This window comes from Pinus tabuliformis, chromosome 2_2 (genome assembly GCF_031772625.1).
Source record: "Pinus tabuliformis cultivar Carrire ecotype Pingquan chromosome 2_2, CPIR1, whole genome shotgun sequence".
NCBI classification, from domain to species: domain Eukaryota; kingdom Viridiplantae; phylum Streptophyta; class Pinopsida; order Pinales; family Pinaceae; genus Pinus; species Pinus tabuliformis.
The window spans coordinates 207,578,250-207,593,353 of NC_142300.1; the positions used below are offsets into that span (position 1 = coordinate 207,578,250).

At 39.0% G+C, this 15,104-nt stretch overlaps 1 protein-coding gene across 7 annotated transcripts in view; it reads right to left on the reverse strand.

Moving 5' to 3' along the window:
- LOC149192069 (las1-like family protein) overlaps positions 1-15,104 on the reverse strand; it is a 251,744-nt gene that overhangs the window by 171,587 nt on the left and 65,053 nt on the right. For 6 of the 7 annotated variants that reach the window (XM_089404470.1, XM_089404467.1, XM_089404469.1 and 3 more), the window contains one exon: positions 12,173-12,244. The exons of the other annotated variant lie outside the window; for it this stretch is intronic. In XM_089404470.1, coding sequence (XP_089260596.1) covers positions 12,173-12,244 — 72 coding nt within the window. The remainder of the gene's footprint in view (positions 1-12,172; positions 12,245-15,104) is intronic. 7 annotated transcript variants of the gene reach the window in all.

Sequence of the window (15,104 nt, forward strand, 5' to 3'; positions counted from 1 at the left end):
ATTAATTGATGGCGACAAGCCCACAATGGGCTACTTGTATGAGGCCATGGATAAGGCCAAAGAATCCATTCAGACCTAGTATGATTGAGAAACAACAACTCCTATGGAAAGTTATTGATGAGCGATGGAACACACCCCATCGTCCCATTCATGCTGCAGGATCTACTTGAACCCCGCACTTGCTTACTCCTGTGGTTTCGTATTTGATGCTGAGGTCATGGATGGATTCTTCACTTGTGTTCAGATGATGGTGTCATCTCTAGCAGAACGTGCAAAAATCTCCAAAGATATGGAAATATACAGGATGGCAAGTGGCACATTTAGCTTTGACATGGTTGTTGTGGATAGGAAGAATAAAATGCCAAGTAAGCTTTAGTTTGCTTCAAATTTCATTGTCTCTTCAAGTTCATACTTTGCTTCAACTTTCAAATTTCATCTTTTTCTTATGTTTATCTTATTTGTTGTAGATGCATGGTGGAGAAGCTATGGTGGCAGAGTACCCAATCTCTGAAAGCTTGCCATTCGAGTGCTCAGCCAAACATGTAGCTCCTCAAGATGCGAGCGCAACTGGATTGTATTTGAGAAAATACACACCAAGAAGTGCAACAGGTTAAAATATTCCAAATTTCCAATTAATTTTTTGAATTCATTAAATAATATTTTTTTATAATTATTATTTTATTATTTATAATTTATTAATTTATGACCCTTGTACAGGTTGGAGTCCCAACGACTTAATGACATGGTCTACGTCTACTACAATCTTTGATTGTTGGTGAGGCAACTTGAGAGGACACCTGATATGGAGGCCATCTCATTGGATGGGATTGACACCACTGTTGCATGGAGGGTTGAAGCCGAGAGGCCTATCATGTTGTCGGCCCCTGATTGATTAGAGCGGGAGGTAGTGGAGGGTGTAGAGGAGGAGGAGGAGGAGGAGGTGACACCACCTACCCCTGTCACCAGTAGAGGACATTTGTCTACCTCCTATAGCTCCTAGTTCTTCAGCTTCTAGAGCACAGCAGAGTCCACTGCCAGCTCCACCGCCATCTACATCTAGAGGGAAAGTTGTTGCATTTTCTCGCAAGAGGGGCAAAGGAAATCAGTAGTATTAGTTATTTGGTTCATTTCATTGTATATGACATTATGACTCATGATATGAGATACATTATTATATTTTTTGTTGATATTTTGAGGCTGAGTTGGGACTCAGGACTTAGTATTCAGGACATGATTCACTGTTATGTGTGATGTAGCACTAGAAATAATATTACAAATCTTATATATTAGTTATTTTATCATATTTATGTGTCAATGCATTTATTTTATGTTGTGGATGCTTTAGATATTAAAAAAATTGAAAAAAAATTAATATTTTTGTATTCGTCAATTTTTACCGATTTTTTCCCGATTTTCCCAATTTTTCTGATTTGGGACCTGTTGACTACTAGGACGACACCTAATGATTATATGAAAGACTCCATGCCCAGGGATGCTCCAAAAGACACTTGTACCATCAGATATCATCAGTTAACAGAATTTTTTTACTCTACTTCTATCTTCTCATCATCTTTCTTGTACCAAGATTCCACACCTTGCGGGGAATTGTAATAAGTGAGACTACTAATGATGAGTTTTGAGTCTGTAACAGGTCTAGGATGTTGGGACTCGATCAGCAAACCAACACACCTTGGAGTGTTTTTTTATCTGGTTAATTATCTCTTCTTTTTCAGAGGCGGATAATTTTATGGGTTTTTTCACTCACTTTTTACCCCAAAGCCGAAGTAACAGTTTGAAGGTTGAGCCCCTAACACATCTTAGTGTCTAGAGTCGAGGTATATTACCATACTAGATCACACAAAAAAATTCGTGGAATTTGGTTAGGTTTAGGTATTCATTTGTTTATTTTTTAGACTTCACGCAGGTGAAAAATTGCAAATAAAATTGTATTTAAATTGTAATAAGTGTATTCTAGAGAAGTTGTATGGGGTATGAGTAATCAAAATTACACCTCACCCTCAACTTTCTACAATGACACACCTTTGAGGGGTTAATAATGTGTTTCGGGCCCTCAAAACCCACATTTCCTAAGTTTAGTGGAAATTGTGGCATTTAATTAGGCTAAAATTAAATAAAATAGAGAGAAATAAATTATTCCATGTGACAGAATGACGTGGAAATGACTTGTAAATTATCCTAAGTCAAAGAGTTGAGTCAACAGACATGTGGAAGATGACTGAGCACACTGCATCATAAATATACCATTATTTCATAAAATCGAATTTCCCAGAGATAACACAGCAGTTTCACATGTGGAAAATCGAATTTATTAAAGGAGCTCATGCACCGAAGGAATATTCCATTGTATATTTGGATTGAAGATTAGGTGGGGCCTCATCTCACAGTTATCTTAGGTTCTTCTATTCTTAGCACTCCACTCTTAAGGATTACGAGTTTCACTTGGCCAGACTACGAGTTGCACATGGAGGAATCACGCAATTCTTGGGGACCTACGCAGAGTTATTTGGGGATCATCTACATATGTGGCATCACTTAGCTTGAGTTTGCATTTGTTGATTAGAGTTATCACGGTACTTGGATTCGCTCATGGATGAGTTTACTATGCCATATATGGAATTCAATTTCCCTTGATGTGCAAATATGGAATTTGATTTCACTCTGATATCTCTATCTTCTTCACATCGAACTTGACTTATCTTTCCTTGAGATTTGCTCCAAGTTCAATTCTCACATGCATTCTTCCTTGGGATTTGCTCCCAACTCTCTATAATGAGGCTATACGTTCTCATATTGTATCATGTAATAAGCTATTGGGCTTGAGTAAACTCTGTCATTTTGTACTTGCATACTTTCTTAATACAATCAAGACTTTGGGGCTATCTGGTTGGTGTTCTCTTGGCGTTATGAGGTGATGTCCTTTCATGCTACTGCTATTGTGTTTAATTTCTTTCGCATATTGAATCAATATTAGTTTATACTTGTCGTCTTACTTGGATTGATGTGTGCAAGCTATCTTGCACATATCATTGATTTAGAGTAGTATTCTACGGATAAGCTTGCCAATTCATTTTAGGTGGAATACTTGGTTTATCTTATTCATTATATTGCTCTAATCTTGTGCAAACTAATACGTGTTCAAATGTGTAGGAAAGATCTTTCGTATTGTATGCAGGGATCCATTTGGAAGTGGGAGAAATCTCAATTAGATCAATTCACTCTTAGAGTCACAGTGATCCAAGACTTTCTCATTTTTTCGCTTCAAGTTTTCCATCCAACAAAAAGCAAAAGGGAGTTTTCTTACTCTATAGCTACTTGATCATCCATTTAAAATTCAAAATACCTTTTTCATTCTAGTTCTTTCAAAGTTATATCTCTTATTCAAGAGTCATTTCTAAAGCTAGGCAAGTATGGGGGTTCACTCCCATTACTTGACTTAGTACTTTGTAAATTAAATTCTAAGTTTATTTTTCATTTCTTTTTCTTAATTTCACACTGACAATTGGTATTTTTTTGTGTTTTGCAGCCCATAGGCTTGAGCATTGGGCAACAAGGAGCTTGAGGAGAAGCTTTGGAAAACTACTCACTCGTGTGTATGCAAAACCCCCTCATGCTATCCAAAGACTGATTTCTAGGGAGGCCACAAGCACTTGGAAGAGAGTTGCAAACTCATCTAGGCCATGGACCTTTTGAGCCTTGTGAATCTCTTTTGGAGAGTTTTTTCCATCTTCAAATTTGTTGTTGTTATATTTTTGGGGAGAGAGTCTAGCTTTGTTAGAGTCTCATCTTTGTAAAGATCTCTCTCGTATTGTGGGTTGCCCTCTTAGAGGCAATTTTACCAGCTTTAAGTGCTAATAAAAGATTAAGAAAAAATTGTTGGAGGGATCTTAGGATTTTTCCCATGGCATCCCCCTTCCTCATTTAGAGGAGGGATTCTTGTGGGTGGCCTAATCTTGCTTCTAGGTTTTCTTAGCTTTCTAGTTTTTAATTTCATATTGTGCATGCTCAAAATCAACACATTTCACTCCCCATGCAAATTTTTACTAATCTTGTATTTAAATTTCCACATGCATATGCTTCCAAATTGTAAACTTGAGAAAATCTCATCTTATGTGTAAACACTTCATATTTTGGCGAGTCTTAATTGTTTCATAATTTCTTCAAGTATATGCTTCACTACTTGGTCAATTTATGCTATATGTCATGAAAACTATTAGAGCACTATCATTTGTTTGAAACAATCGTATTTTAATAAATCTATTCCATTTTACTTGCTTATTTTCCATTCAATGGTGCAAACATATATGAGTTTATTTACATTCTAGCCTCTCAAGTTTGCAAACTATTTCTCTTTGAAGCATTTGTATAAACCATTAGTTTAATTTGGGGAATTAACACAATTTGCACTTCATCTAGGCATTTTAGTATAAGAAGGCCCCAAGTCTCACTAAAACTTACTTCCAACTTAAATTGGTTGAATAGACTTTTAGGGACCCTCTACCTCTATTGACTCCTCATTGTGAGATCCAAATATTTTGGCGAGGATGAGGTTTGAGGACTAGAGTTCAATTGTAACTTTGTCTTAGCACTAATCAAATAAAATGAACCAAGAACAACGATCCATCACATTTTCTTTGGTTTAAAGTCTCACATGCAAATCTTATTTCAAGAAGCACTTTAGATGCAAGTATTGTAATCTCTTTTTGTTAAAATTGGACAACTAGGTCCAAACTCCATGTTCTGATGCTCAGATTAAGAGGCTAATATTTTTGTTGGATTCCTCTTTCTGAGAGGTGTAAAATCCATATAAAAATAGTCTTAATCCGATGAGCAGAACTTATATTTTGAATTTATTATTCTTAATAAATTATGTGTGCAAGGTCAGCCAGTTTTGTAATGTAGGCTCACATGCCCAACAGATGTGTCACACACCCTCATTGATGGATATATATACAGGAAAAGTTGGAGAGAATTTGAACACAACTCAACTCACATCTTCCTCTCTCATCCTAAAAGTACGAGCTACCAGGAGGGCTGTTGTGACACATGCTGGGCTGGCTGACGAAAGGAGACTTTGCTGGTTGAAGCATCCTGTTGACCGCCGAAACGAACACATTCATTTTTCTTGTTTCTGATTTGTCTTCTGTAAGATCTGCTTATATGTTCTATCTGCATTTTGCTTATCCACTTGTATGATTGCTGTGAGAAAAGTGAAATTGCTCTTAGCATAGAACATCTACAAAACTTTACGTGGTATCAGAGCTGAGGTGAAGACAAACTCTATCTATAGCAATCATCATCGAAGGAAATGGTTGGAGCGGGAGAGAGACACCATGAAAATGTACGTTGGCCTATGATGCCCTAGTTCTAACATTCAAGATACACAGTTAAAATACGCAGCTTGGGTAGATGGAAGACGCAGTAAGAGGGAACCATGGAAGCTGCAGTGATACGTTGCCCTAATCTGCTCCTGAAGAACCGCACGTAATGTTGTTCATGATTCACGGTGGATACGTTGGGCACTCATAGATATAAATATATACGCTAACGCTGAATACGCTAGACCATTTGGAACGCTGGAACAGCAGACGGTTAGGATTATGGTGAACGCAATATAAATATCTACTTCACGCTAGACCGTCACATATATATGAAAGCGCAGCACATACTTGAAGCCGCAGCCAATGCATGTAAACACTGTCTATATATGAAACCGCAGCACATACCTGAAAGCCGCAGTCAATGCACGTAAACACAGTTTATATATATACACGCAGAGGTCCTGTACACATCGCGGAGGTTATATACATACACAGAGGTCCTGTACGCATCGCGGAGGTCATATATATACATGCAGAGGTCCTGTACACATCGCAGAGGTTATATATATACACAAAGGTCCTGTACACATCGTGACAGGGTAAATGTTTCACCTCCCATCGGGAAAAGACAAGGTCTCTAAGCTCGCAGATCCAAGAGAATAATAGCGCAGTTCTAATGCACCCTGTTCATGCACATTGCTGGGAGAATGCGTAAGGATTATGCTTGGAGTCAGTGAAATTAACGGCGGTTTGGAGAGCTGATTCGGTGAACAGAAGTGTGTGGTCGATAGCTAGCTCTCTCACGCTCAAAAAGCACGGGGTTGTGTTGGTTGAGATTGAGAGACCGAATATATTATTGCGTTGGTTTATGAGGGTTTGGTACGCTCAGGAAATAACGCAGAAAGTTATATATATTCGGCAAGCTGTCTCGGTCAAGAAAGACTGTAGATGAATGCGATTATACAGCTGGTCTGAGGAGTGCGCATAGTCGGCAGAGATCTCACGAGTTGTGGGATGAACGGTGGCTGACTATGCAGGATTATGGTCTCGGTTGATACGTGGAGCGACCTCAGAATCGGGATAGTAGTTCTGTCACGAAATAGCGTAGACACGTAAGGATAATTGAGGTGATCCGCGTGGATACGACCTCTCGGTGGAAGCGCAGAGGTTATACACAGTCGGCTGGGGGTTTTTCCAGACTGTTATGCGGCAGTAGGATCACAGGACAGCGGTCGACATACCATTGCGCAGGTTTATGAAAGCGTGGAACGCTTGAATAAACGGCGCGAAAAATACACAGCAGATTGTTGAAGGTCTGGCACGTGGACAGAAGTCTGCTATACAACACAGAGTTATCAACGGACTGTCACGTGGACGGGGTTTACAAAACAGTGCAGGTATACAGAAGATTGCCACGTGGGTGAAGGTATACGGGATAGCTCAAGCAATCTTGTATAGTTACCGGGGTCGGTTTTGTATACAGCGTATGACTGCGCAGATTGTATGAGCGCTGGTGCGTTCAGAGATCGTGCAGAGATTCATATATATGTGGAAGTATAGGCGAAGGCCTGTTGTAATAATACGAAGTGTGGCCGTGACTCAAAAGAAGAAGGGTAAATGTTTCCCCTCAAGTGTCACAAAGACATCTGAGATATTGCAACTGGTCCATTCTGATCTTTCCGGTATGTTGCCTGTAACATCCCTGGGGGGATGTTCTTACTATATGACATTTACTGATGACTTCTCTCGCAAAACCTGGATATACTTCTTGAAGAAGAAGGATGAGGCTTTCATGTGGTTCCGTACCTTCAAAGCCTTGGTGGAAAATATGACCGGAAAGAAGATCAAGATTTTGAGGACTGACAATGGCACTGAATATGAGTCAAATGAGTTCAAAGACTTTTGCAGAGAAGCTGGCATTAAGAGGGAGACTACCACTGCATATACTCCTGAGCAGAATGGTGTTGCTGAACGCAAGAATAAGACTATTGTGGAAGCTGGCCGTGCCATGCTATGTGACCAGGGTCTTCCAAAGTTTCTGTGGGGAGAAGCTGCAAATACTGCTGTGTACATTCAAAACCGATGCCCTCATTCCGCTTTGGACTCCAAAACTCCCGAAGAGGTTTTCTCTGGTAAGAAACCTGATGTCTCACATTTTAGAATTTTTGGATGTCCTGTCTATTTTCATGTGCCGAAAGAAAAGAGAAGTAAGTTGGATGCTACTGGGAAGAAAGGAATGTTTGTGGGCTACAGTGAGACTTCTAAGGCATATAGAGTCTATGTACCTGGTCAAAGGGAAGTAGAGATAAGCCATGATGTCACTTTTGACGAAGATGCTTCCCTGAAGAAAGTAGTAGATCTTCCTAGATCTGAAGAAAACCATGAAGAAAGACCTGGAAATCTGGAAGAACCCCAGGATGAGACTATGCCTGATGTTGAAGGGCCAATGGACCCTATTGATCCTTCCCCCTCTCTAGGAAAGAGGCCATCATGGCTCAGGGACACCCTCGAAGATGCTGAGGGTCATGCTGCCCCAAGGGGAACATTCCGAGAAAGCAAGAAGCCGTGTAGATACCAAGGGTATCTAGCTGCCATGAGTACTATTATACAATCTGAACCTGGATCTTTTGAAGAAGCCATCAAGCATCAAGTCTGGAAGGATGCTATGCATGAAGAATATGAGGCTATTATGAAGAATGATGTCTGGAATGTGGTCCCGAGACCGAAGGACAAATCTGTTGTCACCGCTAAATGGCTCTTCAAGATTAAACATGGATCTGATGGGAGTGCTGAAAAGTTTAAGGCAAGATTTGTTGCCCGTGGCTTCTCTCAAAAGGAAGGAATTGACTATGACGATATATTTGCACCTGTGGCTCGATATACCACCATCCGATCCATCATAGCCCTTGCTGCGACGCAAGGATGGAGTCTTCATCAGATGGATGTCAAGACCGCTTTTCTGCATGGTGCAATAAAGGAAGAGGTGTATGTAGAACAACCTCTGGGATTTGAAGTTCAAGATCGAGACACTTATGTCTGCAGGTTGAAGAAAGCCCTCTATGGGTTAAAGCAAGCACCCAGAGCTTGGTATGAGAGGATGGATAGTTACTTGATGAAGCTGGGCTTCACTCGAAGCAATGCTGATCCAAACCTTTACTTTAAGGTTGAGGAAGGAAAGCCTCTCATTCTAGTGCTGTATGTGGACGACCTCTTCCTGACAGGTGATGACCCTCTCATTCATCAATGTAAGAGGGAGCTTGCTGCTAAGTTCGAGATGAAAGACCTAGGACTGATGCACTATTTCCTAGGCCTGGAGGTCTGGCAGAGACCTGGAGAGATTTTCCTCTCTCAAGGAAAGTATATTGTGAAGCTTCTGGAAAGATTTGGGATGGTGGACTGTAAGTCCGTGTCGACACCAATGGAACTCAACTTTAAGAAGTTGAGTGGCAGCGCTGCAGGGCCTATCTTGGCCAATCCTACTGAGTATCGTCAACTCATAGGAGCTTTGATGTTCTTAGTGAACACCCGTCCGGACATATGTTTCGCAGTGAATACTTTGAGTCAACAGATGGTTGAGCCTCATCATTTTCACTGGGTTGGTGCCAAGAATCTTTTGAGATATCTTCGGGGCACGATAAACCATGGGCTAAGATACACTGCCGGGAGTGTGATACTCCGGGGATATACTGATGCCGATTGGGCTGGCAGTGTGGTGGATCGTAAGAGCACATCTGGATGCTGTTTCAATCTTGGTTCTGCTTCGATCTCATGGATGAGCAGGAAGCAGAAGTCGGTGGCTTTGAGCACCGCGGAGGCCGAATACATTGCTGCTAGTATGGCCTGTTGTGAAGCAGTTTGGTTGAGGAAGCTCTTTAGTGAGCTGTTCCAACATGTGCTAGATACCACTGTAATACTCTGTGATAATCAGAGTGGGATTCGTATGACTGAGAATCCTGTGTTCCACGACCGATCCAAGCATATTGATATCAGGTACCACTTTATCCGGGATATGGTACAGCGAGGCGCCGTAAGGCTCGATCATATAGGAACTGATGAGCAGGTCGCGGATATTCTCACTAAGCCCCTGGGGAAGGTCAAGTTCCTAACCTTCCGTGAGAGTCTTGGTGTCGTGGAAAGACCCTATGATATGGGTCTTGTTGGACGATGAGCTCTGGGAGCTCTGGGGGGGTTTGGGGATAGCTTCTCGGAGCTATAAGCACTCATAATGCTTCTGCCCCACCCTTGTGATTATTGAGCTGGTTCGCCACTCATTTAATCTGTGCCCCGTATGCATCCTACCCATTGAGTTCAGGGCTCATGGGAAGTACCTCTCATTTGGCCAATGAGGTGTGGAAAAGCTAGAGACTATTAGCAAAGACTGATGGACGCATCAGAGATTGCCTTACTCTCTATCTAGGATGGCATGGTCCAACCACTTGATCTGGGATCAAGATTTGTGAGGTCTGGGACCTCTGGACTGATTATGTCAGTCGGGGAATGATGTCTTTGTGACTGACCCACTTCTGTTCTGAAATAAAGAAGCCAGCAAAGCAAGTTTCGGCGGGATGACTCACGATGTTAATTGCACTAATAGATGGAGTTCTCCCTAGTTGAGAGGGAGTGTTAAAATTGGACAACTAGGTCCAAACTCCATGTTCTGATGCTCAAATTAAGAGGCTAATATTTTTGTTGGATTCCTCTTTCTGAGAGGTGTAAAATCCATATAAAAATAGTCTTAATCCGATGAGCAGAACTTATATTTTGAATTTATTATTCTTAATAAATTATGTGTGCAAGGTCAGTCAGTTTTGTAATGTAGGCTCACATGCCCAACAGATGTGTCACACACCCTCATTGATGGATATATATACAGGAAAAGTTGGAGAGAATTTGAACACAACTCAACTCACATCTTCCTCTCTCATCCTAAAAGTACGAGCTACCAGGAGGGCTGTTGTGACACATGCTGGGCTGGCTGACGAAAGGAGACTTTGCTGGTTGAAGCATCCTGTTGACCGCCGAAACGAACACATTCATTTTTCTTGTTTCTGATTTGTCTTCTGTAAGATCTGCTTATATGTTCTATCTGCATTTTGCTTATCCACTTGTATGATTGCTGTGAGAAAAGTGAAATTGCTCTTAGCATAGAACATCTACAAAACTTTACACTTTTAATTTTGCAACAATTTTAATTTTCTTGTACTTTGAAATTGACTCATCTTTTGGTTTAACTGTATATTGTTATGAATGGTTGATTTCACTTTCAAGTAGTATTATTTTGTGTTGCAAACTTAATTGCATGTTGTCATCTTGGTCTAACATTTGAGTTCTTTTTTGTATCCTTTTGAGCAAAATAGTTTCCATGCTTTGATTTGTAGACTTATTCATCTTGAAAGCATTTATAATATCTTGTGCTAACAATTTATTGTTTCACTTTTCAGGGTTATTTTGGCTTTCAATTGAAAGCATTTCACTTCATTTTAAGCAAAATACAATTTCATTTCTTAAAGAGCAAATACTTGGAAGGCACTGGTTCTTTATGTACTTCATGTTTATCTTATGATGGTTATTGCTCATAGCAGTTTTTGCTTATAAATCTTAAAGAGATAATCTATTTAACTCTAACAATTCTCCTAGAAACTCGCATTCTTTTTAACTTAACTTTTCATTAGGGACCACCCCCCTTAGCTAACCTAAGAGATAGCTCAAACGGAGAGAGTCGGATTAGTTTGATAGCCCCTTCTCTAAGTTCCCTGCCACCAACCACACCTTGTGGGGTTGAAGGTTTTTCTCACTGACTTGTAGGTAGGTGTAGGCAGCAGGGTCAACAAGACCCTCGCCAATTTAATCGTGATCGCGATGTTCGCAACACTGACCGCATATCACTCACCAACTTGGGAAGACTCGGAAAATAGCAAAGACTAAAAAATATCTCATTTTTTCTTTATAAAATATAAATTAATGGCATTTCCAACTCATACAAGTTATAAAACTATGGTTCACACAAGAATTCATAACATCATCTCATAAAATATGATAACATAACATAACACAATTGAGATTTGTATTCAATTTTTTTAAAGTAAACTGAAAAAGGATTTCATAAACAAAATCACATATGGTAGCAACTTGCAAGTTCTCCATGAATCATAACACAATTAGAAAACCAAAAATAGACAATGTCTCCATGTGCAATGTCATGTCTCATGCATCAATCTTGTCGGGCAAGCCTCCCTTGCGGGAATAATATTCAACCATAAAATAATAGGGGAGAAGCCATTGAGGTGACAGTGGTGGCTGATCTCATTGTTTCCCTAGACCTAGACTGCCTAGTGAGGCTTTGCACTACGCTACTAGATTTTGTGGTAACAATTACCAAATAGGTTTGTCCATAGCAATGCCACCTAATGGATCCAAAAGAGGGAATGGAAAATGGAAACTATCCTTTTAAAACTAAACAAAGGAACGCATGGAAAGGCCATTTGAACTAACGAGTGGACCATAATTGGGCAACTTTGTCATTGCATACCTTGGAAACCAACTCATCTTTGATGAGATTTGATAGGAACATCCAATATCTTGATTTTGTGCTATTGGGGCTAAGGAAGAAAAACATTTATGTCAAAAAAGGATATCTTATATGAATGCAATCACCTATGCAATATATATTATCAACAAAGATGAATTACACATTAATCCAAAGAAGTGTATATTAATCACCTAGAATAAGCATTTGAAAATAAAGGTAACACAAAATTTATGATGTCAAAACTCCAAACCTCCTGAAAGTCTTCTAAAGGATCACCATGTGAATTACACTTAATAGACCTCACCTCACAATTGCCATAGAGTAAGCCATGCGAAGAACTTCTTCTGAAAGGACATGATCTTCTAAAACTTCATCACTATATCAGCAAAAAATAACAAAAAGATGAGTGTATTTTCATTGATAACAAATAAACAATCTAAATTATAAGCAGAAATTGTAAGACTCAAACAAATATATAAAGAATGGACTCTGTTAATGAATTTGATATTTTGCATGAAATAGTCATCAAATGGTGTCCAATTCAAGAGGAAACTAATTTCTTCCATATTTTCTTTCATAAGAGGAGTCCATAACTTTTTAATCGTGAAGATATCTATGGGCAAATGACCTTAAAAACAAAGAGTAGAACATGAGGACTTTGTTTTTAATATTATTTATAGAGGGGTCCTGCTTCAACTTTCTGAAGAGGATTGAAGTCACCAACATTGCTTTACATGAAGAGAAAATTACATGGAGACTATGGAAACTAAGTATGAAAGCACAAAAGAGGAAATCAGCAACAAATCTATGATTTTTCCTATTCTAGTGACTAAGAAATAAAGATATGAGCCTTAGAACCTTGGGAGCTACCCATCATATTAGATAAACGTTTAGTACATTGACATCATTATGACACTTGTAATGGCATTATGATTTCCTGATATGAACAGCATCATAAATTCATCTAAAAGAGGTCTAATATATCTTGTTGCATGCATTTTGATTAGTTCTCACTAAGAGAATAGATTATTTGAATACTTAAGGCAATTATTAGCTACCTTTTAAAAAAAAATTACTTAGTACCACCTTAGCATTCGACAAAGAAACCAAATAATTGTGACAAGCTAGACAAGAAAAGGAAGAAAGAAAGCAGGGAGAGAGAAATTTGTTAAACTATCTTAATGCCCATGGATGAAACAAAGTGATCAATGCACATGGTAAAATTTGATAGAGAACCCGTTATGGAATATATATCCTATGTCCTATCAATATTAATAAAGTAAACAGTATTTTAATTTGTAAGGAATAAAAGCATTAAGTTTCATAAATGCTGCCTTGTAACTAACTCATTAAAATTACATCATAAGATGAGATGAGATAATTCTATTAATGTCCAACAAAGGACCATAAAATGTATATCTGTAATAGGACTAGCAATTTATTAAATCATCCAACAAATGACCATATATAGTATATCTGTAGTAGGGCTAGCAATTTATTAAAATATCTTAATGCCTATGGATGAAACAAAGTGATCAATGCACATGGTAAAATTTGGTAAAGAACCCATTGTGCTATATATATTCTATGTCCTATCAATATTAGTATACCAAAAAGTACTAAATTTGTAAGGAATAAAAGCATTAAGTTTCATAAATACTGCATTGGAACTAATTAAAATTTAATTATAAGATGAGATAAGATACTTTTATTGATGTCCAACAAATGACCTTAGTGTTTGACAAGGATGCCGAATAATTGTGACAAGCTAGACAAAGAAAAGAAGAAAGAAATCAGAGAGTGCAATTTACTAAACTATATTAATGCCCATGGATTAAGGAAAGTGATCCATGCACGTGGTAAAATTTGGTAGACAACCCTTTATGGAATATATATCGTATGTCCTATGATCTATGAATATTAATAGAGTAAAAAGTATTTAATTCGTAATGAATAAAAGCATGAAGTTTCAAAAATACAACATTGTAAATAACTCATTAAAATTACGTCATCAGATGAGACAAGATAATTTTATTAATGTGTGACAAATGACCATAACTAGTAAATATGTACTTTGGTTGCATGCATTGGGTGCCTACAAGGGTGCATGCCCATGCATTGAGTGCAAACTCAAGGACAAGCCAATATGCACTAATTTGTCGAGAGATGGACTCTTCTTCCCTAGAGGAGACTTGGGATGCATCATTTATTACAAGGACAGCCTCAATTTTTGTAAGTGAATGTTAACCCCCGCAAGTAAGATTTATTTGTCAAAGGGACCTAATGCCCCCTATTACAACAAAATCTAGCACCTCAGTAAGATGTAAAGTCCTAACCATCAAGGACCTAGTTTTGTGCACTCCAAAAGGTTACTAGCAGCACTTCCTCACACTTTAGCTTGGTTCTCCAACTCAAAGGGTGCTTCCTTAAAGATAGAATTGCTAAGGATATAGAGTTGAAGTTAAAGGTGATTCTGTAAAGAGTTAGCCCAAACAAAACAAATGGTAGTGGTATAACGGAAAGTGAATGGTTTTGTTACCCACCAAAATGGGTAACCCAATGGGAGAAAACTTTTCTCCCATTGTTCACATTCAACTAGCCAACCATGTAGCCCCTAACAGCCACCGCTAGTTGATGATGCGCCATTTTATCTCCACCACCAGCATCAGTCATATACTTTCTCACCCATCCCTCAAGAACACATGGAAGAAGGTGGGCTTTCGATCAAAAGGTATGTTATTCATTTTGCAATTGGGTGCTTATGCTTATTTGAATTTGGGGCTTTTGATATGGATTCAGCAGACTCAGAGGACTATGCAACTTGCAGTAGAGGGGCCAACCACTGAGAAACTGGTCCAGGGGGTACAGCAAGCAGCAAAACAAAGTACCGCGGAGCTTTAGACATTGACCAAAGGCATTCAGCGATTTCTGCCAGAAAGTGGAACAACTAGTCGAGTGACTCGAGGGCGAGTCACAATCTTTGTGTTGGAGGCATGTTGGGATGGGGTCCCCAAGGGTAGAATTGAGTTAACTTAGTCATTTTTGTAAAGAATTTTGTAAAAGATGTAAAGTCTCCGCGAAATGTGGACGCGGAGCGCACAGATAGATAGGAGTCAAAGGGGTCTTAGCCCCTTGTTTTTGGTCGATTTTGAAGACTCACCCATGAGTTGGGGACCATGGTATTGTATTAGGAAAGCTATAAATAGTTGAGTCTTAGCGAGTCTTAGAGATAACTT